This window comes from Maylandia zebra, linkage group LG6, assembly GCF_041146795.1.
Source record: "Maylandia zebra isolate NMK-2024a linkage group LG6, Mzebra_GT3a, whole genome shotgun sequence".
Lineage (NCBI taxonomy): Eukaryota > Metazoa > Chordata > Actinopteri > Cichliformes > Cichlidae > Maylandia > Maylandia zebra.
In genome coordinates this window covers 6,475,861-6,498,101 of record NC_135172.1, presented here as the reverse complement: position 1 = coordinate 6,498,101, position 22,241 = coordinate 6,475,861, and the positions used below count along the sequence as shown (strand labels likewise).

The 22,241-nt window shown below is 39.3% G+C and overlaps 1 protein-coding gene across 3 annotated transcripts in view; it reads right to left on the bottom strand.

The window, feature by feature from the left end:
- Positions 1-1,445: 1,445 nt before the first annotated feature.
- zgc:172076 overlaps positions 1,446-22,241 on the bottom strand; it is a 40,501-nt gene continuing 19,705 nt past the window's right edge. For all 3 annotated transcript variants that reach the window (XM_076884580.1, XM_076884582.1, XM_076884581.1), the window contains 4 exons: positions 5,068-5,221; positions 4,138-4,261; positions 2,594-2,783; positions 1,446-2,233 (listed from right to left, as the gene is read on the bottom strand). In XM_076884580.1, the coding sequence (XP_076740695.1) occupies positions 2,073-2,233; positions 2,594-2,783; positions 4,138-4,261; positions 5,068-5,221 (629 nt within the window). In that variant the 3' untranslated portion in view covers positions 1,446-2,072. The remainder of the gene's footprint in view (positions 2,234-2,593; positions 2,784-4,137; positions 4,262-5,067; positions 5,222-22,241) is intronic.

Here is a 22,241-nt window from a genome sequence, read left to right as displayed (position 1 = left end):
CACAACAGCTCAACAGGGTTCAGATCCAGAAACTGTGCTGGATACTCCATTACAGCCAGAATACTTGGCTGGCTTCTTATTCTTTAAATATTGCTGACACATTGTGACAGAAGGTGTTTTTGGAGTCATTATCCTATTGTAGGATGAAATTGGCCCCAATCAAGTTCTGTCCACAGGGTATGGCACAGTGTTGCAAACTCTTGTTCCTTTCACTGTACAAATCTTCCGGAGCACCCCCAGCCATTACACAGCACTGTTCTTGCATTTTTTGCTTGTTCTGCATCTCACAAATACTCTTCTGTTTGAGCCGAAGGCCTCAAACTTAGACTCATCTGTCCACAACACCTTTTTTAAGTTATCCACTGTCCAATGTCTGTGCTCTTTTGCCTATCTCAGTTTATTTTCTTTTTTGTTGTTCAGTCTAAGATATGGCTTTTCATGGCATGAAGCCCAGCATCCTGAGGTCGCCTCTTCACTGGTGATTCTGACTCTGGTGTTTAATGGGTGCTATTTAGTGCAGCTGCAAGTTGACAACCTGTGAGGTGTCTTTGTCTTAAACTACACACTCAGATATGAATTGAATGTTATTTGAATTGTTTATGAAATGAATTGCATAAAAAAAATATTTAATTTTTCAAAATTGTTAGTGGGTTGTGAAGAGCGCTGAGTGAAAGTGTTTTTGTGACAGAAATTTAAAATGACAAAATCTGTACGTTGGCTGCACAGTCCTTTTAAGAAAACTAAAATGCTTACCTTTGGAAATGCTTCCCCAATTTTTAAAGCAGATCCTAGCTTTGTTAAAGGGTGTATTGACTCCACTCTTCCTTGCACCAATTCCAGTTCTCAGGTTTTGACAACTTCCAGAATTCCTGCCAACAAAAGCTTTGCATGGTGTTGACCTTCATCAGAGTTTGCATCAGCCAAAACCAATTTGTGAAACTCATCATGCTTTCATGACCTAAAGGTGAATGGGGAATTCACCCTTTACCCACTCATTTTTGGTGTTACTACGTATGTTCTAGAGTGCACTTAAAACATGGGAGGGGCATGGTACCAACGACCCTCTGCCTGATAGCAGCTGGTGTCAGCACGGCCCCTCACGAGAACCCTCAATTACATGTATTTAAAATTGAAAGGTGGGCACCGGCACCACAGGTGAGGCTGAATAAACAAACTGTCCTCTGGATGCCATTTAGTGTGCCAGACCGGGGCCCGCAACAGCAGCACTGCCAAGCCCCACAGGACCCAGAGCGGCCCACCCAACCCATTTACTTTTGGGATAAGACATTTGTTTGTAGTATTTCTTTTTTCAGGAGATCTTAGGAATCCAAGACATAGAAATAGACAGACATTTGTCATCCATATAATATTAATAACACAAACACAATAAGAATTCAATGCAGTGACAGTGCAACTCCCTTAATCACCAGATAATTCAATTTAGTTCAATTCAATTTTATTTATACAGCATCAAATCACAACAATAGTCACTCTTAAAAATAATACAACAGAGAAAACCCCAAAAATCATATGACCCCTATGAGCAAGCACTTTGGTGACAGTGAGAAGGAAAAACTCCCTTTTAACAGGAAGAAACCTTCAGCAGAACCAGGCTCAGGGAGCTGTGGCCATCTGCCATGACCAGTTGGGGTGAGGGAAGGAAGACAGAACAAAAGACATACTGTGGAAGAGAACCAGAGAGGCCTGCATTTGTATAGCGCTTTACTTAGTCCCTATGGACTCCTCCTACTGTGCACCAATAACAGTCAATAAGGATTAAAATGATTTCAGTGAGTGCCTTATGAAGGATTTGTTTCTTGCTGTTTTCCATCAGACACGTATTCTCTGTAAAAGAAATACATTACTCTTTGTAATTGCAGTGTTTTGCGATCCATTAGTTAATTCATGTCATCTGTTTTTTTAATCCATCGTGAAGTCCCATTGTAAAGTAAAACTTTTGTCAACCTAATCTTTATCTTGATCAAAGTAGGCAAGGTATATTTTTCCATAGTCTTCTTAGCAATCATTTCTTTTTGCTAGTATTCCTTCAGCCACTTGTCTTCCTAATGTGTCTACTTCTGTGCAGGAACAAGCTCATCTATACTTAGGTTGCCTTCCAGCCTTTTCTCCATGATGGTAAGTAGCTTAACCCCGTCCACCACCAGCTGGGTCAGTGCGACCTCGGTAAAGCCAAAGGTTGCCATGTTGCTTATATTATAGAGTTCCGGGGAATCTGGGAAATGAGGAGATTTGGAAAGTTTAAATCCAACACTGACAGTTAGTGGTGTGGGATGTAGCAAATGTGGTATTGATCTGATACCAGGTAAATACAGCATGAGTATTGCTAAAACCAAATACCAGTACTGATACTGACCCACGTCATCCCTACTTGTGGCCCGTATATTGACGTGAAGAAATATAACACAATTTGGCCCTTGAAGTTACACTTTTTTGTTAGGGAGGATTTGTTCGTTGTTGAGTGCAATGTTAAAATAAGTTCTTTAAAAAGCAAAAACTGATTTAATATGAATTAATTCAAAACTTAGTCAAAGTTTTGAAGCTATGAAATATCAGATCTAGGTCTTCTGTTTACCTGTTTTGTCCATGTTGATCCTCAGTCTGTTCAGAACATCCTTAAGGTGTTTATGTGTGGGAAGGTGTTGCAGTTTGATGAGGACGCTGATCCTCAGACCTGTACCCACATTAGCCGGGGAGCTCGTCACCCATCCCAACTGCTGCTTCCAGATAAAGGGATGTCTGAGACCTCTGTAGTATTTTTCCAGCTAGACACAAACAATCAGTCTTCATGAGTTCAACCTGGTTTCCCTGGTGGAGCGTTTGCAGTTACTTTTTAAGGCCTTAAGTACTTTTTCTAGAACTAGCATAAGTGAAAAACAAATATCCATCCATTCATTTTCTATTGTTTATCTGGTGCTGGGTTTCAGGGGCAATAGCCTAAGGAGAGGAGGTCCAGACACCCCCCCCCCCCCCCCCCCCCCCCCCCCCCCCCACTCCCCCAAGCTGCCTCTTCCAGCTCACGTGTTGGACAACTGAGAAATTCCCAAGCCCACCTCACCCCCACCCACCTCAGATGTCTTTTTTCAAGTTGGAGGAGTAGCCCCTTTTCTGTGAGTCACTCTTGAATGACTTGAACTCATTAGCTATTGCAGCCAGAGAAAACTATCTCCAGTTTCCACTGCTTGTATCAGTTTCATTCTTTCAGTCATTACTCATGACCATAAGTTAGGGTATAGATGTAAACTGACAGGTCAACTAACAACTTCTCTTTCATACTCAGCTCCCTCTGATCTCAGGAAGCCAACAAAGCAACATCATCTACCTTCTGCCACTTGGTTCTGCCTAGAAATTTTGACCATAAAATTTATGATTTATAGTATTGAGCCCTGTTACATTAAATTTATACTGGGAATGAGTTCAACTTATTGCTGGGAATCCAAGTTCTTACTGAGATTGTGCATGGACTGAATAGCTCATAGCAAAAGGCTAGATACGCCATATTCCCTAAGCAACTCCCACAGGATCCCCCAAGGGACGCATCTGAATCCTCTCCAAGTCCACAAAACACATGTACACATGATAAACTCCCATGCACAATCAAATATCATTGAGAGGATAAAGAGCTCATTCAGCACATGACTAGGATGGAAAGTGCATTGTGCTTCCTTGCTATAGATCGGATAATAATAATTATAAAATTGGTCAGTAGCCAGCAAATTAGGGTGTCCTGGTGCCATGTGCACTTATAAACATTAGGATGTTTATAAGTGCACACGGCACATCTTAATTCTTGTTGACAAATTAACATTTCAACAGAAGTCCAATAACAAACCTGACTTGTTGCCCAAGTCAGTGTTGAAGTTCCCTGTTAGGACAATGAAGATGCTAGGTGGGGAACACTCAGCACCACACCCAGCAGCTTCAAGAAGAGTAGGGAATCTCAACTGTTGTTTGGTGCATAAAAGTGCAAATGACAGTCAGCACCTATACCCAATCTGAAGAAGCAGAGAGGCAGCCCTCTCATCCACTGGGAAAAAACCCAATGTACAAGCAACAAGTTGGGGGAGGGGGTACAGTGAACATTTTATTAGGATTATTTATTCATTTATTAAAATTTACCTTTTGCAAGCTGATGCAGATGCATTGAAAAGCTTCAGCCACATTGGCATCTTCTCGCATTGATACCAGCCTGAGGTGCTCATCTATGTTGACCCAGACCAACAGGCTCCTGTTTTCACTCACCCTGCATGAAAAATTATGGCACATTAAACATCTGACTTTAATTCATTTTAAACATGAAACATGAGCTGACAGTGACTATAGATTGTATTTAAAAGATGGATGTAGCCAAGATTGTAAATGAACTGACTCTTATATAACCCAGAGCACTCAAAGCAGTTTATACAACATGCCACATTCACCCATTTACATAAGCACTTTCTTCTATGCTTTTAAGTGCTTTCTGACTAACATTTACACACATTCATACTCTGATGGCTGTATTGGAGAGCAACTTGGGGTTATTATCTTGCCCAAGGATATTGGACATGCAGACTGAGGGAGCTAGGGATCAAACCACCAACTGTCCCATCAGTAGATGACCTGCTCTACCTCCTGAGCTACAGCCACCCCCATATCACTTATTAGTTTAAAAAGTCCTGATTTTGAAATCTCAAGCTGTCTTTTAACTATTGCCATTTCATTTCATTTTGAAAACTGATCGATCTTGACAACCACAAAACAGGTCAGTGCTAAAGTATACCCTGCTTAATCTTCTAGGTACATATAGTGACCATAACACGAGGTGTAAGGATTTTAGGTCACACAGACAGACATGTTTTACATAGCTAAAACAACTTGGGTTCAAATTGACCCCAGAGGAACACCGTATGCAAAATCTGTAAAGCTCACTGAATCTTTTATTTATGCTTTAAATGTTTTACACTTCTGTAACAGTGTCTCTCAAGAAAGATTATGGCATTTATGGGAATCAAACTTGTAACTACCTGCGACCAGAGCAGGTTCTATATCCAAGAAAACCATACTGACCAAACTGCCCTGGCATCAGGCCAGTCCCGGGCCACACCTATGCGGAGCTGGAAGGAAGTTGGAGCTTTAAGATTCAGCTCACTCTGTTGCTCTTGGCTTAAGTCCGTTAGTAAGAGAAGTCGACCTGCCAGCTCCTGTTCCAGTTGCTGCAAAGCTGAAAAACAGGAGATTGGTAACTAGTTTGGTGTCATTGGTACCTTGTTGACAAAAAATCTTACAGTTTTTCTCCATTGGTTTGGCTCATTTCTTGAAACAGAAATTACATTCTCAAAACTCTAAGATCATTTGGCAAAACAATCTTACAGTTTAGCACAACACTATAGCTCACCTGCAAAAGCTCATATCTCTTCCAAAACTGTTCACTCGGGCTTCAATCTAAATCCCTTTCTCATTTAAACAGTCAGTGTCTCCAAAATGGCAAAGATCCTTCTCAATAGCTTTGGCTCATTTCTCGACACAGATCGGACATTCTCATCATTCTTGGTGCTTTTGTCAAAATAAACCTGGATAGTTGATCACAACAACATGGTCCACCTGCAAACGCTCATATCTCTCCCATAACAGTTCCCTCATGTGTCAAAACTACATTTCTTTCTAATCTGAATAGTCAGTGCCCCCAAAATGCATCGTCCCTTTGGCATTGTGTGAGTACTGCCATACAAAATGTTTAGATGTTTTGTCACTATGGCAGAGGACCAACAATATACAACAGAAAAGAGTAGCCTCCAAGGTTTGACATCACTCAAACTACCAAGGAAATGATAACCATTTTTTATTCACACGCAAAGAAAATTTCATACATATGTAAAAAGAAAATGTACATTACAGTAGTAAATTGTATGAACACAAAATCAAAAAACAAGGACTTATTCAGTGGTTGCTGTCCACTGTCTTCACCCTCCTGATTATTTACACGCTGTTGTCCGTCTGGCCACAGATTCTCGTCCACATCACAGCGGATACTTTCTCTTGCAATGCAACGAGGGAAGAAACGGTGTGATGCCGCAACCATCCCCTGCATTGATCTCCTGTAATGTCGTCACACGCTGCGTCCATAGCATGGAGCAGGGACGGCTGATCCTGAGCATGATGCTCATACACTCTCCACCTCCAAGCAGAGAAAAACTCCTCTATCGGATTGAGGAAAGGAGAGTAAGGTGGTAGGAACCCCATGACCAACCTTGGATGCGTTGCAAACCAGCTCCTAATGAGTGGGCTATGGTGGAAATTGACATTGTCCCACACAATTACATAAATGGGTAGGTGAGGCCCTATGAGACCTCTCTCATTTTCAGGGATAAAATCGGTATAAAGGTGATCCAAGAAGATGAGGGGCTTGTGTGTGTTGTATGGGCCAAGACTGGGGATGTGAGTGGCCACACCATTTTCAGAAATGGCAGCACACATAGTTATATTGCCCCCTCGCTGACCTGGGACATCCACTGTGGCCCGGTGGCCAATAATATTAAGGCCACATCTTCGGCCCTTGGCCAAGTTGAAGCCAGCTTCATCCACGAACACCAGGATGTGAGGGGTCTCATGTCCTTCCAATGCCATTATTCTCTAAAATAGAGTAAAGAACATAAAATCAGTCATACAGAAGAGTCATATACTACAGTTAGACAATTACATGTTCTCCCCCACAGGTCAGGCCACTACTCCAGTGGTTCTAAACTAGTGATAGGCCTATGAGGAAGTACTGCAGGGGTATTTGATAGAAAGGGGAGTGGGAAATACTGATGACTTACTGAGATGTTACAGTAAAACCCACAGTATTAGATTTGATTGGGAGACAACAAAATAAGGATTATAATGAGAATCGTATCATACAGTAAACTGCAGTTTTCTGTTGAAATTGTTGAAGTCAGATGAAGCAAATACTGATTCTGAAATCAGGTAAAGGAGGTATTGAAACCAAATAAGTGAACTACTGCTTACTGTGATTACAGGTAAGGTTATAATGAGAGACAACCAGTAACTGACTTACATTTACATACTGGTAGCGCAGCTCCTTCAGTCTGTCAGAGTTCCTCTCAAATGGTACCCTGTAGATTTCTTTCATTGTCATCTGATGCTTCTTCAAAACCCGGTCTATTGTGGAGATGCTTATTGTGTTTATATTCTGGAATATATGATCGTCCTGAAGGATGGCATCACGGATCTGTCTCAATGTGATGGTATTATTTGCCATCCCCATGTTACAAATCTCTCTTTCCTGTTGTTCATTGAGCAGTTTTCCTCTGCCACCCACGCGAGGTTGTCGTCCACTCCTACACAAAGAACAGAATACAGTAAGTTACCAGTGTAATTGTATTATTGTTTTACTCACAGTAACTTCACCACGATCCTAATGCAACATTGCACAGTGACTGGAATACTACTCTAAACTGTATAAAATATGTAATTCCATAGTTTACAGTAATTAGTTCAATATATTTCTTGTCAGATTTAGTATCAAAACATTCCACTAGTCCTCTCCACCTGCTAGTATAGACCTACTACTGTAGGCAGATGCACACAAAATCTCTACAGTAAGTTATACATTCTTTGCCTCACGCACAGTGCCCTGTCCTATACAACATATAATTCCATCGTAGATTACATAGAGTACATACCTGTTTTCCCTGCGAAAGGTTTGGATGATGGAGGAGACTGTAGAGTGAGGCACATTAGGCTGCACTCGACGACCTGCCTATGCCATTGTGAGGCTATGGTTTATGACATGGTCTATAATCGTGGCCCAAATTTCATTCGGGACAGCACAGTGTCTTCGCGCACCTCGGCCTCTTCCCCCTATTCCTCCACCACGCATTCTCAGTCCTCCTCCTCTTCTTCTTCTTCCTCCTCTTCCTTGAGGAAGAACTTCCCCTTGTCCGTTTGCTTGGCCTTGTCTATCCATGTTCAGAGATCGGACTGGCTCTGGTCAAGCTCTATGTATCTGTGTTTGGCAGCACACAATCATGGAACACACCTGTGTGTGACACTCCCCCTTTGTTAGTCTAGTTTCACCTGACTGTCGATGACTGTCATCAATTTATCAAATGTTCAAAGAAATTCATATATGGTATTCATGGTATTATGTTCTTGACCAATTTTGACAATTGAACAGACAGTTGTGCATGCGAGTACTTATACAATGAAATGAATGATCATTAGACTGAGAATCAACTAATCAGTTTAGATCTACAAGATCTATTCATTTGGAAAATGTGCTAAATGTGGGCTAACTGTATAACTGTAGGCTACTTAATCATTTGCAAAGATGCACTGAGACAATTGAGACATGTACTAAGGCATTTGCCATTTGATAAATTGAATGAGAAATGCCATTCTGTTGTGAACATTTGCCAAGAGGTTTGGATGTTTGTCTATGTTATTTTGAGAATGTAATTTCTGTTTCAAGAAATGAGCCAAACCAACGGAGAAAAACTGTAATGTAGTAACACACTAATCTTAATAAAGTAACACTTAACTACTCTTAAATAGACTCGCACAAGAGTCACACATGGCATTGTCTTCATTCTTGACATGAGGCATGTGAGATTATTATACTGTCATATGTTACATTATACCTTTAATCAAAATGATTGAATCATGATACTGCTGTAGGCCACATTATACTTCTTATTATAGATTGTGTAATCATTGTGTAGTTTTAGTTTGCATTATACTCCTGAGTTAGAAGAATGTGAAAATCATTAGATTTATTAGATTGATTTGTATTATATTATACTGCTGATTTACTGTGAGTTACACTGTTTTATGACATTCCATACTGCTGATTTATAAAGAGATTACTGTGTGCAGAGAATCATGGTCTTGCTTTTCTGATTGTAGAGAGAACAGAGCAGACTGCACGAGAGCTTCTCCTCCACCTTTGTTGGAAGCAGAAAAACAGGGAGCCAAGATCATAACTTAGGCTCAGTGACAGAAAGTATGTGGATGTTTAGGCATTTATGACTAGGTGGGGGCCACCAGAGGCTATAAGAGTTTGAGTAACGGTCTGACATTTTGAGATCCGCTGTGACCCTCTTCGTGCACGTCTCCCAGCCTGGATGTATTGCGCATTGTGCTTGTATGAAATGATAAGAATTGTATGGATTAAAATTGTTGATTGAACAGTTATACACCGAGTGTTGTTCTTCCTTCAGCCCAAGGATCAAAGAATTGGGAGGTTTTAACAGGCATCAAGGGTTAACTGTCACAATTAGCAGTTTGCTTAAGCTTTTTTTAATACTTTCTCTTTATTGATTTTCATCTTATTTTACATACAGAACTAAAGAGGGCAAGGGAAACTAACACATTCACATATGTTCACATATTCCAAAATACACAACGCCTTGTTTTACTTACATATATTACATATTGCACAGGTGCATGTTCCATTCAAACAAATTCGCAGCTGTCCCTCTGCATCACAGAGGTATCAGTTTCTAGTCTCTTGACGTATAACGATCCCATCATTCCCAAAGTCTCTCTCCTTTCTCCTTCTGTAGCCGCAGTGAGAGGGTAATCAGTTCCATATGATGAATTGTGTTAATAATGTCTGTAACCAACATTTAGTAATTGCCTTTTTGAATGCAACCATAAAAGTATGAGTCTCTTTTATTTATATCCTCAGGGATATTCTCAAGGTACATGGTATTAAAGGAGAAGTCCAGTGTTACTTCCAGCACATCCATCACCATTTGTTTAATCTCCTCCCAAAAGGTCTTCAGTTTAGGGCAGAAGACATGAAAGCAACCTGCAGCGACCTCCCCGCACTCCCTCCAGCATGAAGCGCCTGAACCACTTATTTTGGATTTCTGCTTTGGTGTGATGAAGAATCTAATTAAATTCTTCCATCCAAAATCTCACCATGTTAAAGAATTTGTGGTAGATAACACATTTTTCCACATCCGCAACAATCTTCCTCTGAGATAGTTATACCTGCTTCTTTTTACCATTGATGACTTACATATCTTGTTGAGGTCTTTTTCATAGCTATAAAACTTCTGTACATTTTGCCTATAGTACCTCTTATAATGTTCTCACCATAAGCATCCATAAATATTTGGATCACCCCACTAGCATCTGCGTCAAGCATTCTAATTTCCTTCCGGAAGAAGCTCCGAACCTGTAGGTAACGATAAAAATCTTCCCTGCCGATCTCTTAAATCTGACACGTCCTCAAAATTCATCAGCTCCCCAAGATTGCAGTGATTCCATGCCTGGACAACTCCCTGAATTTATGGTCTAACAATGCTGGAAGGAAGCGTGGGAGATACGCTGGCCATCCCAGCAACCCTATTTCCCTATTAAGACCAAAAATTTTAATCACATCTGCCCATTTTTTCAGGGAAAAACTTACACATAAATTTTGCATCTGATATGCCTGTGGTAAACTCTCAAGAGACCCCAGAACCAGGCCCGGCCCTAACCAATCTGGCGCCCTAGGCAAGATTTTAGGTGGCGCCCCCCTACATCGGCAGTGTAGTGTATGTACTCACAAGAAACTGAATAGCTTTGTCTTTGACCTTTTTTTTTTACTTAAAGAAAGCAAATTCACAATCAGAATAATTAACAAGATAAAAAAATATATGAATAAATAAATGAATACAAAAAATAAAAAAATGAATATATGAAATACAATAACACCGCTTGATGCTGCTGCAAAACTGGTGGGTTGTGCTGCTGAGGTGGAGGCAACAGGAAGACCGCTTGATGCTGCTGCATCATGGCTGGGTTGTGCTGCTAAAGCTGCATCACTGGTGGGTTGTGCTGCTGAAGTGGAGGCAGCAGCGGTAGATGTGGTAGATGGCCCAGGGGTGGGATTTAGAAACTTCAACAGTGCATCTGAAGAGAGGAGTATGTGACACCACTGAGTATTAAAGTCTAATAATAAAAACATATGATTCCAGGAATAAAATGAAATGATATAATATAAATGAAAAACCAAAGAGATATATGTATGATGTTAACTGATGTGCAAATTAGATTAGATTCAATTTATTGTCATCATTACAGTGAAATGCTGAATAGCAGAATGCAAAGTAACAGTATAATATCATATGAGAATGTTATGTTACGATTATCTTTGACCGAATCACAGCAGTGCTCATATTAAAAAACAGCATTCCCTCTCATGTGATATTGCTTAATTAACATTAATGATGTGCACTTTAACAACTAGGCTTACAACTGTAATATATACAGGGGTGGAAAAGTGACTATTACCTGCAGGGTAAACGTTAGCTAACCAGAAGGCAATAACAATGTAAACAAAAAACACCTGCTTAAAAGATGAATACAAATGAGGAATGGTGGGAAAGGTGGGAGTACTGTAATTACCTAACGTTACATTATTATTTTCCATAACAATTTAGCCCCCTCCACAATATTAACTGACGTTAAAACAGTTAACTAGCTATTTATTGATTAGCAATTAGCGAATCATGTAACATTAGCTTAATGCTAAAAATTTAGGTTACTATCACATTCAGACAAATAATTTCATGTAGGCTAACGTTACCTACCTCTGTCTTTTTCTCGTTTCTCCTCCTCTTCTTTTCTCTTTTTTCTTCCCTGGCCACCTGACAGTTTTGGCCGTTTTGACATCTTGTGTTGACTTTTTGATGTGGTGACATCCAAAAGGAACCATGATACCGGGAGGGAGGGGGCGCACCGTGCGGGGAGGGGGGCGTAATGTTCTAACAAATAATATTTCTATTAAATAAGCTTTACTTTGCATTTTAATTAACGTGGGATTATTTTTTGTATTTAGAAATAATAGTACCAACTTTTTTTCTTTTTTTCCAACATTTGTGGCACTGGCGTGGCGCCCCCTGATGGACGGCGCCCTTAGCATTTGCCTATACGGCCTATGCCACGGGCCGGCCCTGCCCAGAACAGACTGTATTGGGAAATCCATCAAAGAAAGCTCAATGTCCTTCCATTTTGCCTCAAACTTAGAGTTACACCAGCACACTAGAGGTCTGATCTGGGCTGCCAGATAGTAATCCCACCTCTCCAGATCTTCATATATCTTCTTGTTCACCCAATTATAATTAACTTCATATAACGATGCAAGGTCTTTTGTCAGCAGGATCCCCAAATACTCCATTTGAGATTGATGTCATCCAAATCTATATCTTGCTACCAATTGTCTTGAGGGGTTAAAAAAGAATGTCAAGATTTGAGTTTTTTGAATGTTTAGTCTATAACCAGACAGTCTGCCATATTCTTCCAGTATTTTCATAAGCAGAGGATTTCCCTCTTCCGGGTTTCCTAGCGCTACCAGCACGTCGTCTGCATACAAGCAAATTTTATTTTCCACGTTCCCTGTTGTAACCCCCTCCAATCGAGTCTCTTCCAACGGTTCAATGAAAAGGTTAAGGAGCAGTGGGCTCAACGGACAGCCCTGCCTACAGCCACGTTGTAGTGTTATCTGATTTGAGAAGCTTCCATTAACTTAGATCCTCGCTGTTGGAGACATATAAATCATTCTTATACATTGAATAAACCTGTCACATAGCCCAAATCTCTTCAACACATGAAACAGAAATTCCCACCCGACCGTATCGTATGCCTTTTCCACATCAAGCCCAATTAGAACTGTTCCAGTTTTCCCTTTAAGTATCTGGTCAATAATATGAATGGCCCTTCTGATATTATCGTTTGTTTGTCTGTTACCAATGAAGCCTGTTACATTGATGCCCACGCTGATAGAGGAGGCAGCGGCATCAAGTACTTAACCTCTTAGCCAAAATCGCAGCAAATAGTTTATAGTCTATATTTAACACGCTAATAGGTCTATAACCTCTGGGGTCAGTTTTATCCTTCCCTGCTTTTGGTATGACAGAGATATACGCCTCCCGCCACGATGGTGGGAGCGCCCCCCCCCCCACCCACTCAGAGTGTAATTAAAAGAGGCCTTTAATAGCGGGATTAAGGGTTCCCTCATCTGCCTATACCACTTTGGTGGAAATCCATCACATCCTGGGGCTTTAAAAGTCTTGAGTTTTGAGATCCCAGTGTTAATCTCTTCTGCTGATATTCCTCTGACGAGTTTTTCATTCTGCTGCTTACCTATAAATGGTAGATCTAGGCTGGATGAGAAATTCTGAATCTTATGCTCATCTGCTTTATCCAGTTGTGTGTATAGCTCAGCGTAATATTCTTCAAATGCTCTCTGAATTTCTTCGAGTTTATTAGTTATCTTATTTGTCTTTAAATTTCGAACTTTATGAATAGTGTTCTCCTGTTGTTGCCTCCTGAGTCTCCATGATAATAGCCTAGCAGCTTTGGGTCCTGCCTCATAACACCGTTGTCTATTATATTTTAATTTTTTTTCAATTTCCTCACTTAAAATTTTGTGGCTCTCCTCTTTAACCGGCAGTTGTTCCAATTATTCCAAATTTTCCTGTAAATCTGACAGCTTTTTTGCTCTCACCTTCTTTAGGACTGCACATTTTGCAATAATTTTACCCCTAAGGTATGCCTTAGCCACATCCCATAAAATTGTAGGATTAACTGTTCCATTGTCATTGAGTTCTAAATATGTTTTTAACTCCTGTCCCATTTCTCTTTTAAATGAGTCATTATTTAACAGACCTGTGTTAAGCCTCCATAAGGTGTTTTTGGGGCTAGCTTTAAACCCAATCTTCATAGTTAGTCCCGAATGATCAGATAAATCTCTCTGTCCTATTATACAATCCTTCACTCTGTAGAGATCTTTACTAAAAGTAAAGAAGTAATCAATTCTTGAGTACATATCATGTCTTGCTGAATAAAATGTAAATTTGCGTTCATTTTTGTGTAAATATCTCCATATATCTATAAGCCCCAACTCAGATAACATTGTTTTTACTTGTTTCTCTAATTTAGTTCCCCGCCGGTCTCAGCTAGTTGTAGCCCATTTTGGATGGAGAAGTAAATTGAAATCTCCTGCACATATACATGTTCCAACACTTTCTGTGGCAATAAAGAACCCTCAAAGAACCCTGTACTACTACCAGGGGGTGCATATATATTACACAGCGTGACGTCTTCCTGTTCCATTTTCCCTTTCACCAACACAAATCTTCCCTCTTTATCTTTATGTTCTCCAGTAAACTCAAAACCAACCTTGTTCGGTATCAGAATGGCCACTCCTCTTTTTTCCCCTGATCTATGTGAGGCATAATAAATATTTTTGAACCCCATTCTCTTCCACTTCTCAAGTTCTTCCTTTGATAGATGCATTTCTTGTAGAAACGCAATATCAATTTGTTCCCTTTTTAGCTTTGAAACTATCTTACTCCTCTTAATGGGATTCTTTATACCATTCAAAGACAGTACCTTATAATACCGCATATTAGGGCTGGGCTATATCATACCGTTCACGGTAATACCGGTGTAATTTTGGGCAACGATAGGAAAATGAAACATGGCGATAGAATATGGGTAAAACGCGCATGCGCAGTGCCTATGTTTACATATGCACATGGCGGCGACGCAGAATGAGAAGAGCGAAAGTGGATCGTTAAATGAAACGGATGAACCAGAATTGGTTTGTAAAAATGCTGCAACTTCAGTGGTGGAACTGGTTTAGCTTTCGTCCGTCAGATACACAACAAAGCACTATTTTTGGTAGAGAATGCTAGCGGGCCGTCGTTATTACCATATTGTTTGGAAAATACGGCAAAGTTAAAATCAATCCTTTGATTTTTCTGAAAATCAACAGAGCCCCTTATAATCCCGTGTGCCTTATGTATGAATTCTGGTTGTGTTTACTGACCTCGAAACGATTTTATGTACACGGCGCTCAAAAATCTGTCAAATGTTTTAGTACGACTTTGCTAAGCTACGAACCCACACCACTTGATGGATTGTCGGAGCATTACGGCTATCGTAGGCAGGCGCCTCGCAGAGTGATACGTACCTGTGGCGGAGCGGGGGGTGACTTACTGGGCTTAAGCCCGGGTTGTTTTGTCAGAAGCCCGGGGTCTTTTGGAGTGTAATTTTTTCATAGTTAGATGCCTGGCTGACAACTGTATAAAACAAAAACTACACAAAATATTCGAAGCACATAGTGCACACTGTGGGAATTTACGACTGTGCGTAAATCCCCCCTAAAATTGGTATGATCCGAGCTCAGACACTAAGCGGGGCGGGGCAGCTGCTGCCTGCGAGTGCGCTGTTGGAGAAACGCAGCCAGGCAGAACTGAAGTTCGACCAGGTACCAAAGCAAATCATTCGTACTGTACAAATAATGTAAATATGACTGTGCATCACAAAAGCTTGATATCAAACTGATCACTTGACCCATATTACGTTACTTGGTCTTCGAGTGAATCAACAAAAGGCGAAATGAAAAGCCGAACAACAGCAATGCTGTTTCTTTAGAGAGTCTTAGCTTACATGTGTGTTTATTTCATATTTTCAGTTGTTTCCCTCCACGGCTAAATAAATCGGTTTCAGTAATGTACTGATATACAAGAATGGACACAAGGAGCTTCTTTCAAAGAAAAAACTCTGGTAGATGTTATTTTATTGATTATGCTTTGTATGTTGTTCAGTATATTTCTATGCAAAACAAGAGGAATTTCAAAACACAGCAGTTTATTCACAGTTGAAACCAGATATTTACATACACTTTATGGAAAACACAAGAACATTTTTTTACTGTACAACATCAATTTAGAGTAAACTTGTTTGTTTTGGATAAATAAATATTGAAATATCTTTTGAATTAGTTAAATGTCAGAATAAAGAGAGACAGAGCGGTCTATATTTTATCACTTTGATCAAATTTAGGAGTACATATACACTAAGTTTATTGTTAATTAATAAGAAAACTCCAGAGATTCCATTCTGAGCTGAAGAAGCTTCTGATTGGTTAGTAGAGTCCATGTGAGTAAACTGGTGGCACAGCTGTGGATGCATATAAGGCAAAACACAGAGTCTGTTTCTTTGAAATGGGAAAATCAAGAGATGTCAACCAAAACACCAGGAAAAGAATTGTGGAGCTCCATAAGTGTGGCTCAGTTTGAATACAATTTGGTGCCATTTGCAATTAAGAAATACAGATAGTTTCTCTCTTTACTCTTAAAGTTAACAAATATGTTTTTTATATTTATCAATCTAAAAAAAATTAACATTTAGTCTGATTTGATGTTACAATTAAAAAAGTGTTTTTATCTGAAGAGTTTGTAAATATCTGATTTCAACTGTATATTTGATGATTGTCAGCACAAAGAGGGAGAGAGAGGAACAGAGAGGGAGATGGAGAATGAGGACAGAACAGAGATGAACAAGAGCAGGTGAGACACACATGTTAGTCACATGGTTGTTTACCAAAGTATCACTGTATCACAGGTCCTCATGTATCTCGTACCTAGTGTTTCTTTTTAGGTTTGTTATTTTTCAAATTCTATATTTATTAAGTTATGCAGGCTTGTTTGCACAACAAGGCTAAATAATTATATAAACTTTTCTCAATCTAAATAGTGGACTTTGGTAGAATTAAAAAACAAGTGTAGTGCAGGTCTATGATGATTTTTAGTGCTACTATCATCTAGTTCTGATTCTGGTTCTGTCTTGGTTAAGTCCTCAGTAGTCCTGATTTTGAAATGTTGTAGTCCTGTTTTAATTCTGGATCAGTTCTTGGTCTGGTTGAATTGGGGTTTAGTCCTTGTGTCTTGATACAGCCCTGATTTTGTTTTGCCTCGCTGCTTAATTAAAAACCTAGCTTAAGGTGTCCTGCATATGTGATATATATTTTTTTCCTATATGAAGTCATTCTTTTTTGAACAAAACTCAAAACACAGCCTATTAATCTTTCAGTCATTTCTACACCCCCCCACCCCCCCCAAAAAGAAAAAAAAATCCCACATGCATACTACCCTTTAGGGCTAAGCCCCGGGTGTTTCAAATGTCTGGCTCCGCCTCTGATACGTACTGCGCTTCAACATAGTATTACCGTATTGTGTGTGTATAACCTCTTTTTAAGTTTTGTGGATATTATACATGGTTGTGCTGAGGATATGTCGGCCAGTTTCCACTGGAAATGCCTTTTGGTTAAACTGTCAGCAAGGAATTTGCACTGTTACATTTTTATATAACTTTAATGCACATAAAAAACAGCTGCTTGTTTAAGTGAAACTACATTGATGGGGTTTTTTTGCACTAATAAAGTTGTGGAGTTGTAAAGTATTTTGTCTAGTGTCAATTATATCGTCAGTTATATCGTTATCACAAATTTTCAAATGTATATCGTGATAAATATTTTTGGTCATATCGCCCTGCTCTACCGCATATGTTCTATATAATTCCAATTTATTTTCCAGCACCAACATAACAATACTCTTTAAAAAAAAAAGAAAAGTAATTAAATGCATTCAAAAATCAAACATTTATTTCTGATATTTAAAATGCAATTTTCACTTTCACATTTTCAAATCCATTTCCTCACCGCATTTCTCTTTCCTGTTAGTTTGTGGATTCGATTATATGGATGGTGGATTATGTTAGTATAGTTTTTGAATTAACTATGGGATTAGCTCTTGGATTAGCTAACAGATTAACTATGTCTTTCAGCATTTCCTTGATTCTTCTGGTCCTTGAAAAGGCAATGCAATTGCTGTGCAATATAAGGAGCTCTCTGATTTGTTAGAGACACATGCTAGCTGCTTGGATTTTTATACACCATTGTGCTGTAGCTTTGCACTCCTAAGAATTGGGTGTGCTTGTACAAGGGCATTTAGCCTCTGAATTTATACCCTGACTAGGGCTGCCATGATTAGTCAACTAGTCACGATTAGGTCGACTATCAAAATCGTCGTTTGAAGCTTTGTAAGATCCCAAAAGACGCAGGAATAAGTAGTAGGATTTAAGAGTGTAATAACGGACTGAAACAGAAGATGGCAGCACTGCATGTGCAAGGATGCCAGCTGCTGTTAAACCCTGAAGAAGAAGAAGCAGGGTCCGGTATCGTAGCTGTGTCCAAATTCAGGAACCACATCCTGCTGTGCCCGAATTTTTAGGCCAATTACATTACAGCGACACGACGAAGCCTGTCCAAATTCGAAGACTCCGACAAATGTGGCCGACAAATGCGGCCTTCATTTCCCCAGATTTGAAGGATGGGTCGCGTGTATACTTCGTGGCCCAACCTATCCCAGAATTCATAGCGCGGCCCAGCTCAGTTTCCAACAATGGCGGCAGCTAGTTAGTTTTAACTTTACTCTTATTATTCTTTCTGGGTCACAAAATAAACATTTAACATATTTTCAGGCGAGAATGTAGCTGTGTAAACCTCAAATACCTGCTCAGTTTATCAGGACACCACATATTTTCAAAAGTGCGCCAACGTTTTCGGAGACATCTGATACCCACCAGCTCAATAGCTAGCCGGGGTTCAAGGCTCACTAGAGCCGCTGAGAACACCGGACTCCCGGCAAATCGTTTTCAAACCCACCGCCGTCTTTCGCTACTCAGGTTAAACATGATATAGTCACTTAGATAACTTACAAATTTTATTGTTTGGCTTTTTATTAGCATTTTATTTGTTCCTGAGTAAATCGGTTTGGCTGAGATTAAAGTTATAGTTTTTACACAGCTGAATAAACGTCAAGCAGACAACTGTTTATCAGAAGTGTGAGACGCTCGCGAATTTACTCCGGTGTCCTGTTATATCTTAGATAGCAAGGAGCAGACGGCTGAGTTTATTAAACTTCACCAAAACAATCTGCAAACTTCATTAAAATTTAATAAACTATCATCTTGTCTTTATTTTTAGTCAGCACATACCTTAAACACTTAAAGCTGTAAGCTAATGACTTCTACAATAGAAAATGGCCTTTTGCCATTACTTAGGCCACAAAATCTTTTTTTCATTGTAAATAGCTGTCTTATTTACTTGGTGAGACTGTAGAACTTATTTTTAGTAATTGCTCATATTTACTGTTAAGATATACTGTTTTATCAAATGGTCTGAGCTTATTATATATATAAAAAAATTCACCATAATTTTCACAATAATTCTAACAATGTTTTGACATTTTGTTAAAATTAAAAGCACGGTATGTTTTGAGTAATTAACATACAGTTGTAAATTGTAAATTCAAATGAAAAAAAGCAGGAAAGATTGTCATTCATATAGAATTGTAGGGTGAGCCACCTATGTGCCATATTACTGTAAATTAATATATTTTCAACATATTAGCAGTGTAAAAATAAAAGCAAATCACCATTTGTCAATATACAGAAATTTAATATAGATATTACAATCATTTACTCCTTTTGATTTGATGGTAATTTACCGTTGCCATTTTACAGTTATTTCGGGTAATTTTTACATACATTTCTTACAGTGAAGAGATCAATCTTGTCAACCACAAAACAGGTCAGTGCTAAAGTATACCCAGCTTAATCTTTTAGGTACATATAGTGACCATAACATGAGTAGGGATGGGTATCGTTTAGGTTTTATCCGATACCAGTACCAAACCGGTACTTTTGAAACGGTGCCGGTGCTTAAATGGTGCTCGAACCGGTGCTTAAAGAATGGAGAACACAAAATTGGTCCAAAACCCTCTCATGTTCAGCTGTTTTTTTGTAAAAAGATAACAATGTTAGCCTTTTCTGCAGCTATGGGGCATATATGGTATCACTCTTGGCTGGAAGCAGTGCTTAATCAATGGAAAAAACACAAACTTTGTCCAAAAACCTCTCATGTTTAGCTGTTTTCCACTTTTTCTTTGGTCATTTCAGCCTTTTTGGCCAGGGTGAAGGGAGTATCTGCCATCAAACAACAAGACAGCCGCATGTAACTACGACGGTGTTTGCTAGTTCACCTTACATGCATTAATTTAATAACGTGGTTAGCCTACTCAACGTAAATTACACACGGACAACATTAAGCTACTCATGCAGAGAAGAACAGCTGCTGCTGCATCATCATCCGTCATCATTACTGCTACACTGGCAGGGCTAGGGGCCAGGACTCTCCTCTTCGGGTTTTTGGGGGATGTTGCTAACTCCGGGTCCGATAACAGGCAAACCACCCGCAGTAGATGTGCACGGTGTGAGGTCTCGCAGCAAGCTATCAAATACGGCGCATTTCTCGGCTTTTAACAAAATGCTATACGTCACTAGGTGTTTCATCAGATTCGAGGTGTTACCTCCTTTGCACAGTATCACCTTAAAGCACTTGTTGCAGGCTGCTGAGTTTGCAACTTTTGCTGTGAAATACAGCCAGACTTTGACCGCTTCGCCTTTGCCATTTTTAATCTGTAGCTCTGCTCTAAAAGAACGTACATACCTGGGCCCGCCTACTATCCTTGGAAAGGTAAAATGATTGGCTAGAATCCAAAGTGTATCACAGCTCAGGAAAAAAAAAGCACTGAAATAAAGCACCGAAATGTGCGCTGCTTTTCGGTCTGGTTACTACCGTTTATGTCAGAACCGGTGCCATTACTGGTACCCATCCCTAAACATGAGGTGTAAGAATTTTAGGTCACATACACAGATAGACATGTTTTACATAGCTTAAACAACTTTGGGTCAAATTGACCACAGAGGAACACCGCATGCAAAATCTGTAAAGCTCATTGAATCTTTTATTTATGCTTTAAATGTTTTACACTTCTGTAACAGTGTCTCTCAAGGAAGATTATGGCATTTATGGGAATCAATCTTTTAACTACCTGCGACCAGAGGTAATCAAATGTGTTGTAAAGATAATGAGTGAAATGTAGTTATTAATAAAATATATGTGATGAAAACCAAAGCTGAAACTGATTCAGCCTATTAATTTTCTTTGTATGCTTTTTAGGTTCTGTGTAAATGACGTGGAAAACACACACATTTATACACATTCACACTATCTCCTTCGAAATCTGAGCTTAGATTGTTAAATATAAACAATGAATGTATTTAAAGCAGAAATTGCACACCAACCATCAAAAGTTTGGTTAAATAACATGAGTACTGTAAAAAGAAATTTCTTAACCCGAAAGCTGGGGATGGCTTTATCTTGACAAGGAGGCCAACCTCAGGGCTTTATATGCTGCACCTTATTTCTGCCCAATAAAGTGCTTTAAACTAAACCCTAAATTAAACCCATAGAGCATTTTTTAAAAGGGATTTTTGTTCAAAGGTGATTCCTAGCTTAGACTGGAACGCTCTTCAGCGTGTGAATCAAACGGCACAATTCATCTGTGGAGTACCCTTCCCACCACTACGGGACATTTACAACACTTGGACCAGGAAATGGGCACACAACATCATTAAGGACCGAACTGACCCACAGCACACACTGATCACGCTCCTGCCATCTGGCAGATGCTACAGGAGAGTGAAAGTAAGGACAGCCAGACTTAAAAAAGTTTCTAACCACAGGCCATCAGGCTACTGAATCACTGAAATATTGTCGAACTGTAATTATTAAAAATTATTAAATTATTAAATTTGCAATTTGTACATACTCTGTTTAAATTACCGCTGTGACAGTATTGCAACTACTTGCACTTTAAATTCTGACTACACCCACACATAAGATACATAAACTACAAGTGCTACAAATCACTTGTTTTACTGCATTTATTATTTTCAATGCTATTTTCTATGCTTAGGATTAAGTTGACTCTTTATTTTAGTTAGTTGTTTCTTACTGCAAAGTAAGAATTTCATTGCTCTATGTAACCACTTGTGTTTTGCAGGGTATATGAAAATAAACTTATTGAAACTTGAATCTGTAAAACACAATGCAAAAATGGAAAAAAACATTAAGTTATGTGAATAAGCTGACTCTTCTTAAATATAATTCAGTAAACAAGTAGAACTACAAATGTGAGCAAGTTACAGACTTTCTTTTCAATAAATGTACATGACACTTTTGGAATGATTTGAATTGTGGGCTAAAGAAGGAAGCGAGTAGGAAGTAAAGCAGAGGACACAGAGTCGAAAATCACTGAGACAATCTCTGCTGCATAAAGTTCAGGTAGCAGGTTTTCCTGTTTCGGAGTCCAATGCCAAAAAGCTGACTCAAAGTGCTGTTGAAGCCGTAACATCTTCTACAATGAAACAAATGTGGGCGCGTCCTCATCTCCCAGAGAAGTTGTTGTCAACAAACAAACCTACATGCACAAAGATCTATTGAAAATGTAAACATCAGCTAAAATATCTGCAGGGACTTAATAACCTAAATTTTT